The sequence below is a fragment of the Alexandromys fortis genome, unplaced genomic scaffold (assembly GCF_014885135.2).
Source record: "Alexandromys fortis isolate MF-2015 unplaced genomic scaffold, M_Fortis_MF-2015_v1.1 scaffold_44, whole genome shotgun sequence".
In the NCBI taxonomy this organism is placed as follows: domain Eukaryota; kingdom Metazoa; phylum Chordata; class Mammalia; order Rodentia; family Cricetidae; genus Alexandromys; species Alexandromys fortis.
In genome coordinates, this window is record NW_026067921.1 from 2970383 (window position 1) to 2992683 (window position 22301).

Below are 22301 nucleotides of genomic sequence, written 5' to 3' on the forward strand. Positions count from 1 at the left end.
TGGTCGTTCCGTCCCACCTCCAGTCTGGTCCCAGCTTTTGCTTTAGTCTTTGAGAAGTTGATGGAACCTTCCTATGAAGGCTTGTGGTGAGTGATAACAGGGCCTTCCTGATGGATCTGCTCCTTAGCTCTTGGGATGTTTGGAGATGAATAACACGTTAAAAATATACACCTGCCTAGTTTCCAGAAAAGTCCTTTGTATGCAGAGAATGAAGTCTGCTAATCTACTGTGAGCTGAAGGTCCCTGAGAAAGCTGCACCCAGATAGAGGCTTTGCAGACTGGCTGACCAGCTTCACGATTGCCAGGAGTTGGAACATTGATGATGGTTGTGGTTTGAATATGAAATGTTCCCCGTAGGTTCATGTGTTTGAACACTTGGTCCCCAGCTGGTGGTGCTGTTTGGGAAGACTGTGGAACCTTTAGGAGGCAAAGCCTTGGTGGATGGGTTTCGAGGCTTGTAGGCTGGCCTTCCTGTGTGCAGATGAAGTGTGATCTTTCTGCTTTCCTGCAGCCAAGCCTTTCCTGTCTGGAGGGACTGTAAGCCAAGGTAACCCCATTCCCCACCAAGTTGCCTTTGTCAGAGTATTTTATCACTGTAACAGAAACGTTAAGTACCACACAGACCAAGAGTCAGAACCATTGTGGGCTACCGCTAGCTCCTTTACTGGGCACAGAGAGTGTGGGCTACCGCTAGCTCCTTTACTGGGCACATAGAGAGCCATGTGGGCTGCCGCTAGCTCCTTTACTGGGCACATAGAGAACCATTGGGGGCTGCCGCAAGCTCCTTTACTGGGCACATAGTTTTCTGATCATGACGGAAATTCAGACAGAAATGAAGAAGGAAGGTTTGTTTGGCTCACAGTTTAAGGGCACAATCCGTCGTGTCAGATGGCGTGGAGCTGGCAGTACAGGCGGCTGGTCACGTGGCACCAGCAGTCTGGAAGCGGAGAGATGCAGGGCTCAGCTCCCTTTCTCTTCTGTTCGCTGTGGACCCAGCCCATGGGATGATGCTGCTTATGCTTAGGGTGTGGGCTGTTCTACCTTGTTAAATAGTCTAGAGCGGCGGCTCTACCCTTCCTAGTGCTGAGGCCCTTCAATACAACTCATGTTGAACCCCAACCATAAAATTATTTTTGTTACTACTTCTTAATTGCAATTTTGGTACTGTTATGAATTGCAATATAAATATCTGGTATGCAACCACCATGAAAGGGTATCTGATATGTTCGCCCCTCAATGGGTGGCAGCCCACAGGCTGAAAACTACCAGTGTAGAGAATCCTCAGGGATGCGCCCAGTCGTGGGAAGCTGGCAGTCTAGTTTGACCGTCACAGAGCCGTCTGGTTGAAACTGTTGGTAAGGGATGTGCCATTGTGAGATCTCTAGAGTCCACCAACTCAAATATAAGACTTCATTAGACCCAGAACTCAGGGCAGAGAGTCCCAGTTGTGCCGTAACCCACCCACCTGATGGCCCCAACAATGTATTTGTGTGGGTGAGGGGACTGATTTGTGACTTTCGTCCCTTTGTCATTTGACTATGCAGGCTGGTATGACCTCTTCCACAGCAGGGCCTGTCATCAGAGCAGCCCAAACTCATGGTCCCTCATCTTACCTCGGGGCAATCCACACTCATTTCCTTTGAAGCAGCAGTGTTTGGGTTAAGAGTGGACACCCTCCTGGGGTTGTCCTTAGTTCCTCACTCTCACCATTGCATGCTCAGCTGCAGGCTCGCTCTGGTGCCTTGGCAGGAAACACAGCGGAACCCAAAGGCCTGTCTCCAAGGTAGATTACAGAAATACAGAAAATCGGAGGATTTGTTATGCTTAAAGAAAGTCACTGGAGGCGGGACCCTCTTAGACTGGCGCGGTCTTCATGTCAGTGCTACCAGCCTGGCAGAGCTCAGTCCTCAGCCCATCTCGACAGAATGGCCAAGAATGGCCAACTTGACCAGATATTTGTCCTTCCATAAAGGGATATGGTTTGTAGTGTGAGCCCTGGCGTGTCATTGTTGATCAACAAAATTGGTCAGGAGCAGAAGCCATTAATAAACACTGATGTTGGAGCAAGAATCTCCTGTTGGAACATCAGTGCAGCTGGCTCTTTCTGCCCCTGTGGTACTTCACAGGGCTGCGGGAAGAGAGGCAGAGGCACTTCAGCCTCTGCTTCAGCTTGACAATGCAAGACTCCCTGAGGAAGCCACAGGGAAAGCGTGGCCCATGCTGATCTCGGGCCATCTGAGGAATTGTGGCTCTGGTTCTGCCGCTGTGCTGTCCTGGTTGAAGTGGGGTCTGTACTCTGATGGGACCCCGTGCTACCGTATTGCTGGACATGGGCTTGCCTATTCCTTTTCCCTCTCAATCCCAGGAGTCATCATGGGTGAAGAGAGAGGAAGCCATAAAATTGTTCTGTGGTGATACAGGGTCAGTGCCTCCCTGCTAATCCCTGGTCCAGATGGACTCCTGCTGGGACTGATCACTGGCTAAGATGTCAGGGCTGTGCAGTCTGCCACTTGGTAGTATGATGACCTGAAATCAGGAACACGAGGTCCTAACTTTGCTCTTCTCGGGGTCTTTGTGCATCTGCCAACTTTGGACTTAAGTTCTAACTGTAAGGAAAGCCTTGGTGCTTTGGTTGTGATTCTGCGGGCTGCTGGCATGGATGTTGGGAACTGTTCTCTGCCAGAGCAGCAAGCTCCCCTCACACCGAGGCCATTGATTTTTGTTTAATGTTGGGTTTGACTGGCTAGCAATCTGCAGAGTGGAGGTGCATCCGTCTGTGTTTGTCTAGATACAGGTCTGCAGTTTTCATGTCTTCACTGTGTCCTGGTCAAGTTTGGTAGAAGGTGGTGATTGTCTCGCAAGGTGTTTAGGGAGGGCCTTGTCTCACAGGGTGGTTTGGGGAGGGCAGTGTTCCTTTTCTTACTTGTTTGTTTATATTAATAATTAATATTAGCACACAGTCTTGTCAGTGTGTGTCTTTCCCTGGATTCAGGGCCAGTGTGCCCCACGTGTGTAAATCCCATTTGCATGGGTACACTGTATCTGGGTCTCTGTGTATGTCCACGCAATGACACTTGTATTCCATGTGTCTGAGATTAAGAGAGATGCTAGTCTTTTTCTTTTAAGATTCAGTTATTTGTTGTGTGTGTGCGTGTCTGCACATGTATATGTGTGTTTCTGTGTGTGTGTGTGTGTGTGTGTGCGTGTGCGTGTGAGACACTTGTGCTGGTGCCAGTGGAAGCCAAAAGATTCCCTGGAGTTCCATGCAGTGTGAGCCACCATGTGAGTGCTGGAAACTGAACTAGTGTCTTCCACAAGAGCAGCCAATGCTTTTAATGACTGAGCCACCCCCCAGCTCAGTGCTAGTTCATGTGAAATTATAACTTTTGATTAGACCGAAAATTGCCTAGACATGAAATGTCATCTCTAAATGCACGTTTATGGTTTGCAATTGTAGATGTGTTACTCTGAATCCGTGTGAGGTGTTCAGATGTGGGACAAAGTTAGACTGAGCATTTGTATGGGGAGATGATAGCCGTGTATTTCCCCTCTGAGAGCCATCAAGTATAAGGAGCGTCGTCACTGAGGGACGGGTGTCTGCCGCGTTTCCCTTTGCAGCTGTCAGGTTTAACCGGTAGCTGAGCAGACACTGACGGGAAATGGATTCAGAATATTTGTGCAGTCTGCAGGCCAGAGCATCTCCCAGACCAGACACAGAACTGGCTCTGATTTCCGGTCACTCTTCATTCACGTTTTGTTTAGTTGAGGACTGACCAATAGCAGCCACTGTTACAGACAGGTCACAAGTGTGTGAATCAAAGGCCCCTTCCTAATAGCTGTGCTGTCTAGAGCAGCTTGGCAGCCAGTGGTGTGAGGTGGGAATGTCAGGGAGCGGTGGGGTGAGCAGGAGGCCGGCACGCTTGAGATGCGCTATCGTGTACAGGGCAATGAACATGGGGGACAGGAGGGAGGGGCAGAGGATGAAGGGGGGAGGGGAGGAGGGCCAGCTGTGCCATCCTGGAGGTGGCTGGCAGTCTCTGGCCATCTCAGTATTCCCGTCTTAATTCAAACTAAATAGAATAATTAATACTTCTCTATTTCTATGGAGAGTGAGATTTTTGTTTTTTTCGTGGACTTCAGCCTTAAGTGTTTTGTTCTATTGAAAACAAACAAAAATACCCAACAACAATAAAAACACTGATTTAATTAGTTTTTCTAGAACTTTAAGGTATAGAGTTAGACATTTCTAATACAAATCCGCTTTCATTTCTAGGTAAGATTCAGACCCTACACAGAACTCCTCTGTCATGTCAGGATGTTGAAATGTCAGAGTACAGTGGCCAGGTTCCCACTTTCCTTCTAGAAAGCCGTCATCTGGGGACGTCTAACCGGATCCTGCAGTCTTCCCCTCTGTTTGCCAAGCTCCTTGTGATGATCTATTTTTTTTCTCCAGACAGGGTTTCTCTGTAGCTTTGGAACCTGTCCAGGAACTAGCTCTTGTAGACCAGGCTGGTCTCGAACTCACAGAGATCCGCCTGCCTCTGCCTCCCAAGTGCTGGGATTAAAGGTGTACGCCACCACCACCCTGCTGATCTTTTGTTTTGTTATTAAAAATAGCAGAGGGACTGGGGAGATGGCTCAGTGGTTAAGGTGTCTCTGCTCTTGAAATAAACTGTGTTTAGTTCCCAGGACCCATGTGGGCAGCTGGGAGACACTTAGAGCTCAGCTTCAGGGATCTGACACCCTCTTCTGGTTCCATTCACCCACACTCATGTGTGTGCACAGAGAAACTGCGCGCGCACACACACATACACACACACTAAACCTTAAAAATAAACTTTAGAAAATCCTGATCAATATGAAAAACATTAGAATGTTTTTCTCCCATGCCTTCCCCTTTCCTGCTAAATCTCGAGCTGTGGTTCATATGAAGCAAATTTCTTACTTGTACTTACATATGACCTTGAAGCTACACAGCCTGCCATGGGTCTCGGTCTCTGTTTCTCAAGCTAAGCTTCACTTTTCTTTAGACTGAGTCATTTCTACAGCTCTAACTTCAGTTGTGCTGAGTCCAGCCCCCCCCCCCATCATTGCTGGTTCCCCTTTCTCCGCCCCCTCCCATCATTGCTGGTCCACTTTCCCCACCCCCCCCATCATTGCTGGTCCCCCCCCCCCATCATTGCTGGTCCCCTTTCCCCACAGTGCACTTTTAGTTCTAGAACATCTGTGAATTTTATATCTTAGGATCAGATGTGTCCTTGGCTCCCCTAAAAAGGTGCATCATCTTGGTGTCTCTTCCTGCCCTCCATCTTTCCTGGGCTATAGATTGCATTTCCTTGCTTCTTGAGAATACTACTTACTGATTTTGTTTTGCAGGTGGTAATTCTGGGCTCTGTGCGGCACATCTGAATTCTGTTCTGTAGACCAGATACTGAGTCTTCCCTGGCTGTCATTTAATTTATCAGTGGCTCAGCTTGTTTCTTTCAAGGCTTATTTTAAATTCTTGTTGCCTCAGCTGTGTTAATAGGGAATGTCATTTGGGGTCTTGGTTAAATACTCAGTCTTCAGCAAGGCCTCCCACCTGGGCTGTCGGGATGTGCCTCCAGCTGTGTGAGATGGGCAGCTTCCACAGAACTAGGTTTGCAGGGCTGACCGTCAGCGCACCTCCCTCAGCTTCATTCAGGGAACATCTTAGAACTTAGCTAGTGACTTTGGGGAGTACCGAGCAGGTCCAAGTGCTCTTTGTTCCTCCGCCCTTTTCTTTTGGTTCCTCAGCAGACACAAACTCCGACCCCAGACATGCCTAGCTCAGGCCTACTACCTGCTTCTTAGCTGGAAAGTTCCATGCTGTAATCGGAGGGAACTGGATTCAGGCTCCCTCCTCGGGAATCGGACAATTTCTGTTAATCCCACTGAAGGAGAATAAGAGCATTACCACTATTTTTGAGCCAAATTTGAAGCAAGCTTTATTATACTAGCCAGGATGTTCGACACTGGTCAGGTCCATACCTGGGATCCTCAGAGAATGGTACCAAATTATGTTAGTCAGTTGCTTATCAAGACAAAACCTACAAGGCTGCGTACTTCCTGCCTCCATCTGATCAGGAGCAAGCATCCTGAGGTACTTCCTGCCTGCGCACCTCCCAAGTACGTGTTATCCAGCACACCCTGTCCAGTTGGGACAACCAACCTTGTTTATAGTGAAAACATGTTGCTAATTGTCTTTCATGAACAGCCCCCAGCAACCAGGAAGTTATCTGTCCTTGGACAAGTGGGGCTTACAGGTTAGAGGTGTTTTTGTTTGTTTGTTTGTTTTATAGATCTCTTAAGCACATTGACTTAAACTTGGTGTTATGGTTTTTGTCTTTTTAAGAGACAAGCCATGCCCACTCCCTGCAACCCCTGCCCTCCTCTCGCCATCTTAGTTTCTTACCTTTCCTTTTGGTGCACATGCTTCCCTCTCCCCCGCGCCCTTCTCTGTCTCTCTCCTTTCTCTTCTCCTTTCCCCACTCTTTCTCTCCTCTAAGTAATAAATATCCAATTCTATACTGTATGATGCGTCTGCCCATGTGCCTTCTACCCACCACCTGCTCACACCCCCTCCCCCCAGGGCTCGCTGGGAACAGCCCGCCAGGACCAGCCCAGCGCTGCATGGTTGGGCCTGCTGCTTGGGGACCAGCAGCCGTCTCTGCCTGGGACTGGCTGCTCCTAGAGCCCGCTGCCTGCCTACCACCGCCGGGGATCTTGCAGCATTTTTAACACTTGGTGCATAACTTTTGCCCTCACACTTCCTGTCTAACATTTGGAGAACAGTTATCTCCTGTACTCGATCTGGGGTTAGCATCATGAGTGATAAGACTGGTGTGTACCGGTATCGTCAGTCTTATAGGACTGGTGTGTACCAGTACCATCAGTCTTAGAGGACTGGTGTGAACAGTATCGTCAGCCTTGTAGGACTGGTGTGTACCCATACCGTCAGCCTTGTAGGACTGGTGTGTACCAGTACCGTCAGCCTTAGAGAACTGGTGTGTACCAGTACCGTCAGCCTTGTAGGACTGGTGTGAACAGTATCGTCAGCCTTGTAGGACTGGTGTGTACCAGTACCGTCAGCCTTGTAGGACTGGTGTGAACAGTATCGTCAGCCTTTTAGGACTGGTGTGAACAGTATCGTCAGCTTTGTAGGACTAGTGTGTACCAGTACCGTCAGCCTTAGAGGACTGGTGTGAACAGTACCGTCAGCCTTGTAGGACTGGTGTGTACCAGTTATGCTATCATCTAGAATTAGCATCATGTATAACAGGAGGACTGTTGTGTGCCTGTCACGGTTTTTCAATACTTTTTTTGAGTGAAAACACTCGTATTGGTGAGAGTCATAATTTTCCTCCATCATTCCTGTCCTCTGTCTGTTTTTCCTGCCACCAAATTCACAGACATTTACTTAACATGAGTGTTACGACCTGGAAGAAACAGAAGTCCTCGTCGGATACCCTGAAGCCCGGTTATCAAGGCGCGCTCTCTCTCGCGCGCGCTCTCGCTCTCTCTCTCTCTCTCTCTCTCTCTCTCTCTCTCTCTCTCTCTCTCTCTCTCTCTCTCCTTAAGTCAGCTTCCTTGATGATTGGTTGATTCAACAACCTAGTGACCGAATACCGTCTGTGTTCCCACACCGACTCTGTTTAAACACATGCTCTCCATTTTAAAGGTGTGTCCCTTCATTAGATACTCTTTCTGCGAGGAGCTTGCCGTTCAGCTGGGAAGAGGAGCCTCATCTGAGATGGTGTCACAGACTAGGAGAATACACAGAGTCTGAGTGCAAAGGGAGAATTACGGGGAGGGAGTCACGGCTGCGGTGGTGTAGGGCAGTGAGCCTGCCTCTCTACAGAGCCGTGGGAACAGGGCACCTTGGTGTGACGGATGGCAGGGAAGGCAGTGGCTGTGCGCTGAGGCTGGGGGTGAGCCGCAGGTGGGAGCTGGAGTGTGAATGTGAACGTGGGTGAATGCTGGGCTGGGCTCATCCTCAGCCAGGGAGTCGTTGGCACGACGCTCTGCCTACGGCAGCAGTAGAGGGTGCTGTCTGCAGTGGTGAACACAGTGTTATACTAGGAGTGGGCATCACATGGGCCTTTGACCTACCGAGCTGTTTGCTGGACTTGGCTCTATGATTAGAGGAGGTCCACTTAATGGCCGTGAGGCACCAGGACAAGTGTATCAGGTCATAACAAAGGTTATCACTGCCCCTAAATCCTCCCCATCTTCAGAAGTCCCCAGTGCTATCCCTCTGCTTCCAATCCAGGACAGTTCCTATGCCAGCAAAGGGGGTGAGCATAGGTGGGGAGGATGCTCCCCAGGAGAGGGCTCGGCCAGCAAAGCATCTTTGGGAAAAGGCAGCTTGGACGGAAGGGTGAAGGGGCAAAAAGGAACAGCATGTTGGGGTTTTTCTTTTCCAAGCCTTCTTTCATTCTAGACCAATCTCACTGCAGACTCCCACACTCTGCCCACGATGGTGCTGTACGGGAGCCCCAGGCTGAAGACAGGAGGGGGAGGTAAACATGACTCAGGGCAGGGGACTCCTCTAGGAGGGGAGAGGCTGCAGGAAGCAGAGTGGACTGAGATAGAGCTGTGGGGAGAGGGAAACGGAAGGGTGGGTGGGAGGGGTGGTCTTGCACCCGGCTGTGGAAGCCTGCTGTGGTGTCCTTCAGACAGCCAGGCAGCACTCACCCTGCATCTGCCTTTCAGTATCTGAAACTTTCTCTAAAAGTGGGACCAGCCGGGGAGAGTGTTAGCAGGTGGGAGAATTTCTCTTGCTTTTGAGGGCTCAGACTAAAGTCTTACAGTGGAGCTAATTAAGCTTCCAGCCCCAGTTTTAAAAATGCTTCAAGTTCTGTCAATCATTCCTTTTGATTTTTTGAAAGATGTAAAATATCTGTATTTTTCTGATCACCCAAGCAATGCATATTCATTATAAAAATTTAAATAGTGCCGAAGTACATGAAGGTGAAAGTGAGCACCCCAGAGGTGATGCACACTGTGTGTCCACGTGGGGAAGAATCTAGGACCAGCCAGCCTTCCTCAGCGCTCTCAGCATGGTGGAGGCAGGGGCTGGCTGGCTGGAGCAGATCATGTCTGTGATGGGCACCATGCTCCACACAGCGCCCTTGACATGACTTGTTATAAAAGCCACTCTGTGCCTAGCAGACAGATGTTGTCTTCTGCTAGTTTTCCATGTTGGGTGCCAGAGATGGTCTCTCTCCTAGTCTAAGTTTTTGTTGTTTGCTTCTTCTTCTTCTTCTTCTTCTTCTTCTTCTTCTTCTTCTTCTTCTTCTTCTTCTTCTTCTTCTTCTTCTTCTTCTTCTTCTTCTTCTTCTTCTTCTTCTCCTTCTCTACTCCTTCTCCTCATCCTCCTCTCCTCCCCCTCCCCCTCCTCCTTTCTCCTCCTCTTCCTCCTCCTTCTTTTTCCAAGAAGCTTGGGAAGGCACGAAAATCTACATGTGGTGTGTGTCCAAGCAGACTTTAAGGTGAGATCTAAAGTCCTCATGATATTGCCTTGTGTAGCTAATTTTTTCTGTGTAGCCCTGGCTGTTCTGGAGAACTCACTCTGTAGATCAGGGTGGCCTAGAACTCAAGAGATCCACCTGCCTCTGCTTCCTGGATGCTAGGAATGAAGGCTGTGCCACACCGCCCAGCTAAGAGCAATTTTCAGTCTCTGCTTCCCCCTGGGTAAGCTTCTCTACTTTGTCCTTGAGCACGTTCCTGTGTTTGTGTGACGCAGCTCTTTGAGATTTCCTTGACGGTTTGTATGGCTATGGTACTGGTGAACACCCTTTACATACACGAGTTACTTTCATCACCTCTTTAACTGTAGTCAGCTGAAACCTCATTGTCAAATTTCATATACTTGCTGATGATCTCATCAGCCAAGCGTGTGGCTGATGATGTCATCACCTGAGGGCGTGGCTGATGGTGTCATCACCTGAGGGAGTGACTGGTGGCCTCATCACCTGAGGGCGTGGCTGGTGACCTCTCACCTGAGGGCGTGGCTGGTGACCTCTTCACCCGAGGGCGTGGCCTCCTCTGTCTAAGGTTATGTTCAGGTTGGATTGTTTCTGTGAGTTATGTGAACTGTAGAGACCTCCGAAGTGAGTTTTTTTAATGGGTTAGATGAAATTTATTCCTGCTAGGTCTTAAAATCCATCTGCTCATTTCCTTGCTCATGTGCTAACTCACCTCTTTCTGTCTGGTTCCCGTGACATCTGTCTGGACTCTGTCCCCTGCTATACCCTTCCATTCCTATGTTGGAATCACAACATTTGAATTACTGTCTGTGGAAATGTTTCATGGGCAGTGACTTCGCTCTTAAAAACCCACTCGGCTGTCATCTCACACTTACCTGTTTGTCAAGACCTGTAAGCCTTCGGTGAGAGTCTGCGCCCCGTGGTGATCACATGGACATGTGGGGTTTGTTCTTCTGCACTGCTATTGGAGCTCATGGGCCTCATCTGTCTTTTTGCTGTGTGTGTGATATTTCCTCACTCTGCGTTTCTCTTCAGATCCATCCCTGAGCCCGTGTGTAGGATTAGCTGTCACTAGGCCACAGAGGGGTTTCCAGTCGTGTGGGAAGCATGCCACACTGACTGGCAATGGACGTTTTGCCGAGACCCATGTCACATGAACAGTGATAAGTGCTGTCTCCGGTTCTGCCATTTTGAGCTTATTTGCTGCCTGTCTCTTTTGGTCATCCCAAAAGAATCTAGAAGGGCCATCAGGAGACGCCTCTTCTTGTTTCTGGCTTCTGTGGATTGGGCGTGCCTCTAGTGTTCCCCCTGAGAGAGCGAGCACACATGCCCAGACAAGGCCAGGAGATCTGCGTACACAGAACTCTGACCCGCAGCCTCTTCTCAGCTGTCCCAGGGAGCCAGACCACCTCTGCCACAGTCACCAAGTCAGTCAGGACATGGCCCACGACTGCCAGCCTCCGTTTCAGCCTTAAGTTCTCAGGAAACCAAATGTGGTGTCCCTGGCTGGAAAGAAGGCACCCTGTGTCTTCTAGCTTCCTCACGCCCCCATCTTCAGTGAGTCACCTTGGCCTCTCTGTCTCTATCCTTATGGCCCTCCAGCCTCTGGCTGCCCTGAACCGTGGCTTCCTCACTACAAGCTCTAGAGCTGCCTTTGCAGGTTCCCCTTGAGGTGACCTTGGTTTGTTCTATTGCAGCCACTGATCACCATGAGCAGCAATGCGTTTGCGAAAGAACAGAAGTGAGTTTCTGGACTGCTCAGGTCTCTGGCACCCTTGTCTCCTCTTTCTGCAATTCTAGTTGCATTGGCTACAGTAAAGCAGCTGATGGGTGGGGTGGGGCACATGGCCCTTTCTGGACATCGGTTTTATCATCTGTGAGGTGGTTGCTGGGGTGTTAGCATTGGCAGAGGCTATTTGAGTAGCGCTGGGAATCGTCAGACATTGGGTGATGCGTTCCCTCAAGCCGGGATATCACGATGACTGACTTTAGGTGTGGGAGGACACTGATTTATAGTGACAATCCAAGTTTAATGTACATTTCTATTAAACCTGTATAGGAATGGCGCTCCGTGTGGAGTACTGACAGGCTCTGAGCCTTTCACGAGGCGCTCCGTCCCTCTTCTCAAGTCTGTAGTGAGGTTGTTTGGGTCTCGGTTGCCCCTCCCCTCCCCTCCCCATGGTGTTGAAGGCTTTGTCCCCAGTCTGTGGCACTATAAGAAAGGGACAGCCACTTAACTATGAATGCAGTTTGCATTGACAGATGTATTCACAGCCCCCAGGATTCAATTACCTCTCAGGGCCCAGCTCTGAATACTGCTCTGTGCAGGACCAAGCCTTGCGCACTTGAGTCTTGAAGGGCTTTCCATACACATCAGCTAATATTTGTTTGCAGTTGTCATAGCAACCGTGGTGATAACCAGAGTGTCTAAAACAACTTAGGTGATCGTTCTTGTATGCTTTGGGGGGTCAGAAGTGTTGGTAGGCATTTTACTTCCAAAGACTTGGCTTTATACCTTGAGCAGGCAAACCAGAAAGTTTTATCAGTCCCATCTTTGCTTAGCCATGATCCCTTCTTGCCAAATTCCAGCATTTTGCTTCTGAGGTCATAATCCCTATTACTTTAATGTCTCAGGAGACCCTGGGACTCATTGAGTCTACCTGGGTCCCCTACATTACTGCCTCAAACTTTGTTTATTAACCCAGTCATGTGTGCAGACTCCTGTTGGTTAACCTGGTCGTGTATGCAGATCCTGTTGGTTAACCTGGTCGTGTATGCAGACTCCTGTTGGTTAACAGAGCCGTGTTTGCAGATTCCTATTGGTTAACCCATGCAGACTCCTGTTGTTGAACCCGGTCGTGTGTGCAGATCCTGTTGTTGAACCCGGTCGTGTGTGCAGACTCTTGCTGTCACATGAAGTCAGCTCACAGATTTCAGAGATGAGGATGAGGGCATCTGAGGTCAGGGCACGTCAGGACATGTCAAGACACATGTGGAATGAACTAGACCAAGAGGACTCTGAAGCTTTTAACCTCAGTGAACTGTGGACTTGTGTTCATGCGGCACCAAGCTGCTGTGGGTGGTTGTTTGTTATCTTCAGGGCAAGGAAGGCTGAGCTATGCTCTGGACTTAGGACCGCACAGTTCCCTGGTGTTTCCATGCATACCGGATCGTGGGTCCAAGACCACATTCACCCTTCACACTCTGTTGACGCAGTCTTAGGCTGGGTGTGGTGGTACATGCTGGAAAGCCTAGCTCTTGGGAGGCAGAGGCAGGGGGATCACAGTAAGTTTGAGGTCACCAGTGCCTGTTTGGTGAGTTCCAGGCTGCTTGGAGTTATGTAACAAGATCTTTTCTTTTAAAAAGCACATAGACGAAGGGACAGGGGAGAGGGAAGGGGGAAGGAAAAGGAGGAAGGGGTGGAGTTGGCTTGGCCTGGGGGCTGTGGATACTGTGGAGAAGCACTGATGGACTAGAGGAAGAACAGCTGCCCCATGTTCCTCACTCCCTGACCCCCTCTTCCTACAGAGGCGGATGTTGGTGAATCCCAAAGAGGTGACCCCAGGTCAGCAAGATGCAAATGTGAAGCCCTCCAGAAGGAAGCCATGTTTGGTCGGGGTCACGTTTGGGCTTTAGAGCTGTGTTCACACCTTAAAGACAGAACTGCCAAGTGTCTTCCCCAGCCAGACGTTCCCACAGTGCTCCGGGGTCCGCTTTCCACTCCAGCAGATCACAACAAAGTCGCACTGTAATAAGGACAGCGTGACCGGAGCTGGGGCAGCTCGTGCACATTAATATTCCCAGAATGCTGAGCGCGTGGCCTGTGAGGCGAGCTCCTTGAGGATTTGCTCATAATTAATACAAAATCATTCTCAGAGTTTTTGATGAGTTGGTTATAATGAATGCAGAATAATTCCAGGGTTCTTTGACTTTTAATGAAGTTTGGTTTCTCTTAGAGATGTTGGGTTGGAGCAGTAACCTGTTAGTTACTCTTGGGGCTGGAGAGATGGCTCAGTGGTTAAGAGCACTGACTGCTCTTCCAAAGGTCCTGGGAGGTGGCTCACAACCACCTGTAACTTCAGTTCCATGGGATATGATGCCCTCTACTGGCCTCAGCAGGCACTGCAAGCATGTGATACACATGTACATACAAGCAAAGCACCCCACATGTAAAAATGAAAATAAAAAATAATTATTATAGTAGTACATAACATGATGGCTGGGGAGTGCTAGAATCCATGTGCCTTTACAAATTTATGCATATGTGCGTGTGTGTGTGTGTGCATGTGTGTGTGTGTGTGCTATGAAGCTTCTAGGCAATTGTGCCACTTTTACCTGGTTTTGCCACCAAGCTGCAACTCTGAAGCCTGTGTGGTTTAGATAAAATTTACCCCAATTTTTATCACGTTTAGTGATAGAATTGTTACTTTTTCATTTGCTGGGAAAATTCGATGTGTTTTCTGAAAGCAGCACCTCATACTATGTAGAGACCAGAAGCTTCGAGGGCTGTGCTTGGCCCAGTTCCCACACAGTTAGTGGTCTGGGGGCTCGGGACAAGCCGGTTGTGTGTCCAGCGGAAGCCGTGTTCAAGGCATGTCATGCTTCTTTACCAGACACGCCCATGTGTCAGGTTTCGTCAAGAACACGTGGGCCTGCATCGCGTTGGTGTCCACCGTCCTGCTGATGATTTATCAAATTGTTTAAATGCACGAGGAAAATATCACTTGCATTATGTCCTGGGAATCACCCAGTTGTCTGTGTCCTCTTGAGAGACACCCGGCCCTGGGTCCGCTGGTCCCTGACAGGTTGACCTAGAGACCCTGTGTGTAACCTAGGTGCAATGTGTAACACAGTCTGCTCCGTCAAGCCTGCTTGTGTGCATGTGTGTTTCTCAGTGTGGTTTGGGGGTCTCTTGCCTTGTTCACGTGTGCAGCTGCCCTGCTGTGTCCTGAGGACGCTGTTGCCTTGTGTTCATCCCCCGCCTCAGACTCTGACAGCCTCTCGACCTTGTCCAAAATGGCCCGAGCCATAGGAGGAGGGCAAGATATAGACCTATCCCAGTTAGGGCTGAGCAGCCCAGTCTCTTATTCTCTGCCCCTGACCATGTGTGGGTCTCTGTTAACTGGTATCCACTGCAGAAAGGAACTTCCCTGCAAATGGTGAGGTCAAGATGTGACGTCGTGATAGTGTGTAGAGCAGGCTCAGGCCAGGCCAAGTCTCAGCAGGGAGAGCAGAGGTGGGCACAAAGCCCCCTGTCCCCCCCCCCCCGTCCTCCCCCAGTTAGGGAGCTATTGGCAGCTGGTGGCTCTTAGGAGAGAGGCAGTTGTAAGAATGTTGCTCCTGGTACATTGACCACATTCTGGTGGAAGGCCTCTCATCCAGGAGTGTGGGCAGCAGCGCACACTGGACTTGTGTTAAAACAGACACAGCGATGGATGAGTAGGAAAGGGGAGTGGATCGGAGAGGAGCTGGGAGAGGCGTGACAATGACCAAAACATATTATATGAAATTCTCAAAGAACTTTAAAAAAAAAAAAGGAAAAGGAAAAAAGAAAAAGAAAAATCCCTTGGCCCAGTCTAGATTCCTGAGCGAATGCTGGGACCTGAGGCTGGGAAACCTTTTAAGCAGCTTTCTCAAACAGTGTAAGTGCCCTGCACGGTCTGTGTCACCCTGAGTCACAGGGCCTCAAACAGGTCACGTGTCATGTATTTCTATCATCTTATGACATGTACTTTTCCTTTTTCTCTACCATCAGGACTTGTTGGCCATGTCTGTAACATGTTCACAGTAACTGCCACACTGTGTTTAGACGGGGACAACAAAAACAGCATAGAGCCAGCGGCCACGCTGCTGGCCTCGCTGCTCGATATCCTGCTGGGAATGCTGACACACACCTCTAGAGTTGTTCGGCAGGCTCTGCAGGTGAGTGGTCCCCACCATCCCACACCCGTCCGTCGGTTCTGCCTCTGTGTTCTCTGCTGTGTGAGACAATCCAGGACAGCCTTTGCCTTGGGTGCGTCTGGGTTGGTCATGAGTGGGCAGATCTCTTTGCCCACCCTCAGCAGGAAGCTGAGCATGGTGGGAGCAATAGACGGTCGGACACATGTAACATATGTGTGTTCAGCAGGAAGCTGAGCATGCTGGGAACAATAGATGGTCGGACACATGTAACATATGTGTGTTCAGCAGGAAGCTGAGCATGCTGGGAATAGCAGACTGGATGGTTATACAGACGACACATATGTGTCTGAATCTATCGTAGTTACTCATTGTCACAAAATATCTGACCAAAAGCAGCTTAAGGAGGGTTTTATTTGGCTCACAGTTAGAAGGGGTGCATTCTACCATGGTGGGCAGGAGCGTGAGGTGACTGTTCCCGTTAAGTTAGCAGTGACGTAGCAGGCGGACATTGACACCGGCGTCCATCTGGCTTTCTCCATTTCTGTTCAGTGTGGGCCCAGTTCGTTAGATGCCTCCCTCTCCTGGGCAATTCTAAGTCAGACCAGGTTGACTGTGAAGGTGGCTGTCCCAGGTGTGTCCGTCTGTCTCCGCGTATATTCCATAGATCCCATCTGAGATGTGTTCCCCAGCCATGGACAGTGCAGGTCAGCCATGAACACGGCCCACGTTTCGCCCTGTGATCTGTGAAGGGGAGAGGTGTGGTTTTACTGGTGCTGTGTGTGACAGGTGCCTTCTGGGCTCACTGACCTCTGAATCATGTGACACTTAGATCAGGAGACTGGCATGCCGCAAGGTCAGATCATTGGCCTCCTTAAAATCTCAGTGAAATGACCGAGTGTATGTGTGGAAGGTTCCTCCCGGCTGGGATAGAAGCAGATGTGCGGTCGGGGCTGAAATGGCATCTTCGTGTCTTGTCTCTTCCTGTCCCACCCCGTCAGTCTCTCTCGAGGGCTCTGCTCTCACTGCTGCCTCCCCGGGGGTGGTCATAGCCTGCGGAGGATCATGACTCAGAAGCTGTACATTAAAGGGTCAGAGTTGATCAACTCCAGGACAGTAGAGGTGCACTTTTGACTTACAGGTGATTAGATAGATAAAACACTCGGGGCTTTAAAAACTAAAGCTCCTTGACCCAAACCCTTTCCTGGTTCTCTTCAGGCTGCCCACACCCCGGTGCATCACGGTTGTTTTGTAGCTTTTGACCCCTCTCCTCTCACTGTCTTCTCAGTCCTCCCTGCAGTAGGAGCCGGGCATTGCTCTCTGAGGGGGCTGCTGGCTTTGATCTCTGTAATGCCTAGTGTCCATCTGCAGGAAGTGTGTCCTCGAGGCTGAGTTAGAGAAAGAGCTGGGGAAGGAGCTGAGTGCCCATCAAAGACAAGTCCACCCATCGGGCCCTGGATGCTTTCAAACCTGAGGGTTTTCTTTGGCACTTTAAAAATCCTTCACACTGGGGCTGTGCCCGCTCCACACCGGGGCCGTGGCCGCTCCACACCGGGGCCGTGGCCGCTCCACACCGGGGCTGTACCTGTCAAGCCTGTGTCTGCATCTGGCAGGAGCATGAAAGCAGGCACTTGTATTCTCAGCCAGATCAGGAGAGAACGAGGTATGGTAGGTGTCTGTTTAGCCTGAGCACGCCACAGTCTCGTAATTTCTGCATGCTGACCAATTGTGGATCTCTGTGTTCTTTGCCAGCCGCTGTTAGAGGCAGCTTCTTTGATGAGGGTTGAGAGACACAGTGATCTGGGGTACAGGAGCCACTAGGAGTCATTTTATCCAACAACAGAAGTGGGTTCTTCATGCTCTTCCAAGGCTCAGGGATCATTGAGGTCTGAGAACCAGAGGCCGTGAATGAATACAGGGAAACTGCCTTGCAGGCACTAAGACCTCTCAGTTACTGGCCATGCACAAGACCTCCACAGCCAAGCCAGACAAAGTCCCAGCCAGGAAAGGGGAGGTGGCCAGGAACCCCATCCCTCGCCGAGGAGCTGTTGGAGGGAGTCAGTTTTCCACAAAGGGCGGCCCCCAGTTGGTCAACCACTGTCCAGGACAGGCCCTACTCACAGGAGTGTTTGAACAGTGTAGCTGGGCTGGTTTTCAAAAAGTAGGGAACAACAACGTGAAATTGGGTGGTGAGGGAGGTGTGGGGTGGATCTCAGGGATTGGGTGGTGAGAGAGGTGTGGGGTGGATCTCAGGGATTGGGTGGTGAGGGAGGTGTGGGGTGGATCTCAGGGGTTGGGTGGTGAGGGAGGTGTGGGGGATCTCGGGTTGGGTGGTGAGGAAGGTGTGGGGTGGAGCTGCAGGGTTGGGGGAGGGTGAATATGATGAAAACACATCGTAAAACATCTCAAAGAATTGATAAAAATTTTTTATTGTTGTTTGGTTTTTTGGTTTTTGTTTTCTAAAGAAAGGACTGTTAGCTTTTAGGGGGCATTCAGTTTAGTTAGGGGAAACTGTCGATATACAGATGTTTATACACATGGCAATGCACTGATCTGAAGATCAGAGTATTTCCAGATGGATAACGGGGTTGGGGCTCTTGAATCGGTTTTGAGATTGGGCAGAACATCAGCCTTTCCTGTTGGGGTCTGACTCTCAGTGCTGAGGTGGCATCGGAAGCTTGCTGTCTCATTTCGCTAATATCCATGCACTGAGCTGTGCTTGCTCTCCCACAAAGCCTGCAAGTGGCTAGAGCACGCATTCTAATTGGTCTTAATAAAAACCAAGAGTCAGATATTAGGGGGTGAAAACTGAAGGATTCAAGAAGCAGAGCAGCCAGCCACCTCTACAAAATCCTCAGACTGAAAAAGGGCTGAGCCCCTGTCTCCTCCCTCCTCATATTCCTCTCTGTCCAGCCATGTCACTCCTGTCTCCACCTCCCAAGTGCTGGGATTAAAGGTGTGAGCTCTGTTTTTCTTTTCTTTAAAAAATGACAGTGGTTCATTATTCTCTCTGGTGTGGTTTTCTGATTTATGAAGGGACAATCTGGGCCTTCACCCCTACCCTACCCCACCCCACCCCACCCCACCCCAGGGTGCTTTGTAGACTCCCCTGCCTCCCCTCTGCCTGCCCAGTCCCAAACCAAGCCCTTCTATTGTGGTTTCCTTCCTCCCCGACCTCCTCAGTACTGGATGACCTTAGGGCCTTGTCCATCTGAAGCGAGGGCTCCACCACAGGACCGTATCCTCAGCCCTAAAATGTGTCTGCTCACAATGGTTTTAGCATAGCTGTCCTGTCACTATTGGCAGAACATTTTTGTGGCGCTGGGTTTTAGAGGCAAGTTGCATCACCACATGACAGGACCAGGTAGACCTCGGTACAGCTGATTTTCTTCTTGTCCCTCGTTCTGCACAGATTTGCCTGGCTCTGTTCATCAGCAGACCTGGGCGCGGTGCCTGATGCCATCACTAGATTGGAGTGGTGAGGCTGGAGGTGACAGGATCATTTAGTGCTGGGCTTTTTATACTGAGAAGTTATATGTGTTCTTTTATTCCACTTAGATCACATCAATGGCCATTTACTGTTAAACATGGCTCATAAATTGACAATTCCATGTTGAGAAAATATGCATATATGTATTTCTCCAAAAGTTCTCTGAGATCCATGCTCATACGTCTAGCAGTTTGCTTGGTGTGACCACCAGATGCCCAGGCCTCACGCTGAGCTCCCCGTTTGACCCCCCCCCCGACCATTCCCCCATTGCAGCCCACGCCAGCCCTTCCCTGCTGCGCACCCCAGTATCCTGGGAGTCAGTCTTACTTTCTTCTTCTCGGTGTCCGCCCCCGTCTGCCCTTGCGTGGGGTAGAACTCTACCTCAGGTGCCTAATGGATGTAATTACTTTTCTGCAAACCTCAGCCAGGCTTCTGTCTTCTCTTGCCCAGACTACAACACCTGGGCAGGTCAAGGACACTGACTGCTGAGGGACAGTGTCTTCTTAGAAAAGAGTCAGTGGGACCGGAAGCAGAGGATGGTGAGTCAGTGGCTGTGTCCTGAAGGGATAGGGGCCCCAGCACATACAGGGGTCAACCTAAAGAGTGAGGGGCTGAAGTGTGAAGAGAGGCAGGCCTGACCTCTGCAGTTTCTCTGGGCCTCTCTGGGGATCCCTCACTGTAGAGGCTTACATCACAGGCTGGGCAAGACCTTTGTCAAGGGTGTCGCTTAGTCTGCTCATCTTACAAGCTGCCAAGTTATGCATGGTTGAGGTCTCTTCCTGGGAACCCAGTCAGCTGTAGAGGTGACCGTGAGTGCTGCAGATAGGCTCTAGGCATTACTGGAGCTTTCGAAGGACCACGAGGTGACCTGTGGGCAAGTGCCCGCACGTGGACTTGTTCCGTGGCCTCGCCTGCCTGCTCAGAAAGCTTGAAAGGGAGTGCTGGCCCCCAGCCCCTGCTGCAGCCCACATCCTGATCTGCAAACCTGTCTCATCCTTACCAGCCGACATCAGTGTCAGCTCCAGGATGATGTGTTAATGTTTAATGTGCAAAGGTGCTGCTACCTCACGTCAGCCTGTGCCTCAGAAGGCGAGGGATCAACAGCCACGGTGCTGAGAGGTCCAGGAGAAAACCACTCTGCTTAGGAAGTCAGGTGGGGAGGGGCAGAGAAGAGCAAGCTAACAGTTGCCGCTCTTCCCCTCAGCCAGGAAAGGTGCAATCCTCAGCAGAGGCCTCTGCATCAGTAATAGCAATAAAATAGGCAGGCGGGCGAAACCCTGTTTGCAAGCCTGAAGGGCTGGGGAAGGACCCTGGAGTCCAGGCTCATGATCTGCTCTGTAAGGTCAGGCTAAGGTCACGTTCTAAAAGCAAAGATTGAGAAGCATCCTGAGCTAAAGGAGTGCATCCTAAAGCCGAGGTGGGGGGAGAACCTGTTGGAATATGAAGTCTTTGTCTCTGTGGTGAGAATGTTTGCACTTAGTTCTGTGACGGCCCATGGTCGAAGGCGTATTTCAGGCCAGGGCTCATCTCTTATCAAAGTGTAGCTGAAGCCTGCGTGTAATGGTTGGTGTTGTCTGCTTCATGGATCTGGGCTCACCTGGAAAACAAGCCTCTCGGCAAAGCTGGGCGGAAATAGCTGTGCTAACTGAATGGGAAGACCTCTTTTGACTGTGGCGGGAATCCTAGACTGTGAAGAAACTTCTAGCCGAGCACACACGCATTCATGGCCCTGCTTCCTGATTGTGGATGCAGTGTCGTGAGCTGCTGCATGCCTGTGCCGTCTTAACGCCCCTCAGTAGATGGTACCCTTGAACAGTGAACCAGGAAGAGGCCTTCCCTGCACGCTGCTTTTGTTAGGGATTTGTATCGCAGCGACAGGAAAGTGAGATGTCCCGAGGAGTGGGGTCACGTGTCACGGGTGTGCATAGAAATACCCAGAGGAGATGAGTGGTGTGCCTTGGCATTGGATGGCCTTGGTGTGACCTTTGGCCTTGTTACTAATGTGTGACTTTAGATAACCAGATTAAAGTTTCCTTACTCCGCCAAAAAAGTTTCTCCTGTGTATGTGTGTGTGTACACGCACGTACCATGTCTGTGTGTCTGACATGCGGCATGCATACATCTGGGTGCACTCACAGGCCAGAGGAGGAGGCCATGTGTCCTGCTCCTTCACTTGCTGTGGGAACTCCTTCAGCCAATAGCCTTTAAGATACCAGCCCACATGGGCGGGGCCTCTTATACTATAAATGCTGCTGGATTCTGTTCCCTTGCAGAGGACTGTGATCTGTGAGTCTACCCTTAAATAAAGAACCCTTTATTATACTCAGTTTTGAGCTAGTGTGGGACTGCTCTATAGCTCTGTCTACAGTAGGCTGCTAAAGCAAAGGTGACATCTCACGAGTAATGAGAAACAAAGAAATTATATATTTGTTATATATAATTTATTATATATAATTTACACGTGTGTGTGTGTGTGTGTGTGTGTGTGTGTGTAATCACAGTGTAGCCTCAGGGAGCCTCCTCCCCCACAGCCACGTCATTTGAGTGCTGGGATCTGAATTTAGGTCCCTTGTGTTTCCATAACAAACATGGAGCCAACTCTCTGGCCACCACCCAGATTAAGGTTTTTCTAGACCCCAGTTTTCCTACTTAGAAAGTGGGGTGACAAGTATAGACCCTCAAGTTGGCTGGAACTACAGGCGCTTACCCACTGCAGGGTGGAGAATGTGCTCACTTTGACTATGAAACGTTCCCTATCAGCGTGGGTCTGAACACTTGGTCTCCTCCTGGCTGCACCGCTTAGGACGCTTGTGGAACCTTTAGAAGATAAAGGCTCTCTAGAGGAGTGGGTCGCTGGGGCAGGGTTTTAGGTTTTTAGCCTAGCTTTGCTTCTCGTTTCCCCTCTGCTTCCCGATGACCCAGACACGAGCAGGCAGCCTCAGGCTCCTACCCCACAGTTGAGGGCACCTCCCACCACCAACCTTCTGCTGTGATGGACTGGACCCCAGAGTGTGGCCAGAATAAGTTCTTCCTCCCTACAGTTACTCCTTTGCTTTTGGGGGTTGTTTGTTTCTATTGAGACAGGGGCTCACCATGTAGTCTTGGTTGGAATGTTCTATGTACCACGCTGCTCTTGAACTCACAGAGATCCACCTGCCTCTACCTCCTGAGTGGCAGGGTTAAAGGTGCCATGTCCCCCAGTTGTTCCTTTGAGACACCTTGTCACAGCCATGAGATAAGGAAGGTAGCTAACAGGGTGCCACCACCCTTCTGGCTCCTGCAGCACCTGCCCCACCCTTGTGCTGTCTAAAGCTCTCTGGGTCTACACTTTTGTCACATTGTCACGAACGGGCTATCTCTTCTGTGACTCCATCCTTCCAGCACGTGGGGACCACAGCAGCATT

General features: G+C 50.1%; 1 protein-coding gene across 6 annotated transcripts in view; it reads left to right on the forward strand.

Annotated features, from left to right (window-relative positions):
• The window catches only part of Ulk4 (unc-51 like kinase 4), a 271119-nt gene that overhangs the window by 156377 nt on the left and 92441 nt on the right, over positions 1–22301 (forward strand). For 5 of the 6 annotated variants that reach the window (XR_007591527.1, XR_007591526.1, XM_050141472.1 and 2 more), the window contains exon 33: positions 15265–15431. Coding sequence is in view for 3 of the 6 variants with exons in the window: in XM_050141472.1 (XP_049997429.1) it covers positions 15265–15431 (167 nt within the window). In the remaining 3 variants the exon portion in view is untranslated. Of the gene's footprint in view, positions 1–15264; positions 15432–22301 lie in introns of those variants that run through there. The other variant, XR_007591528.1, reaches the window with a different exon arrangement.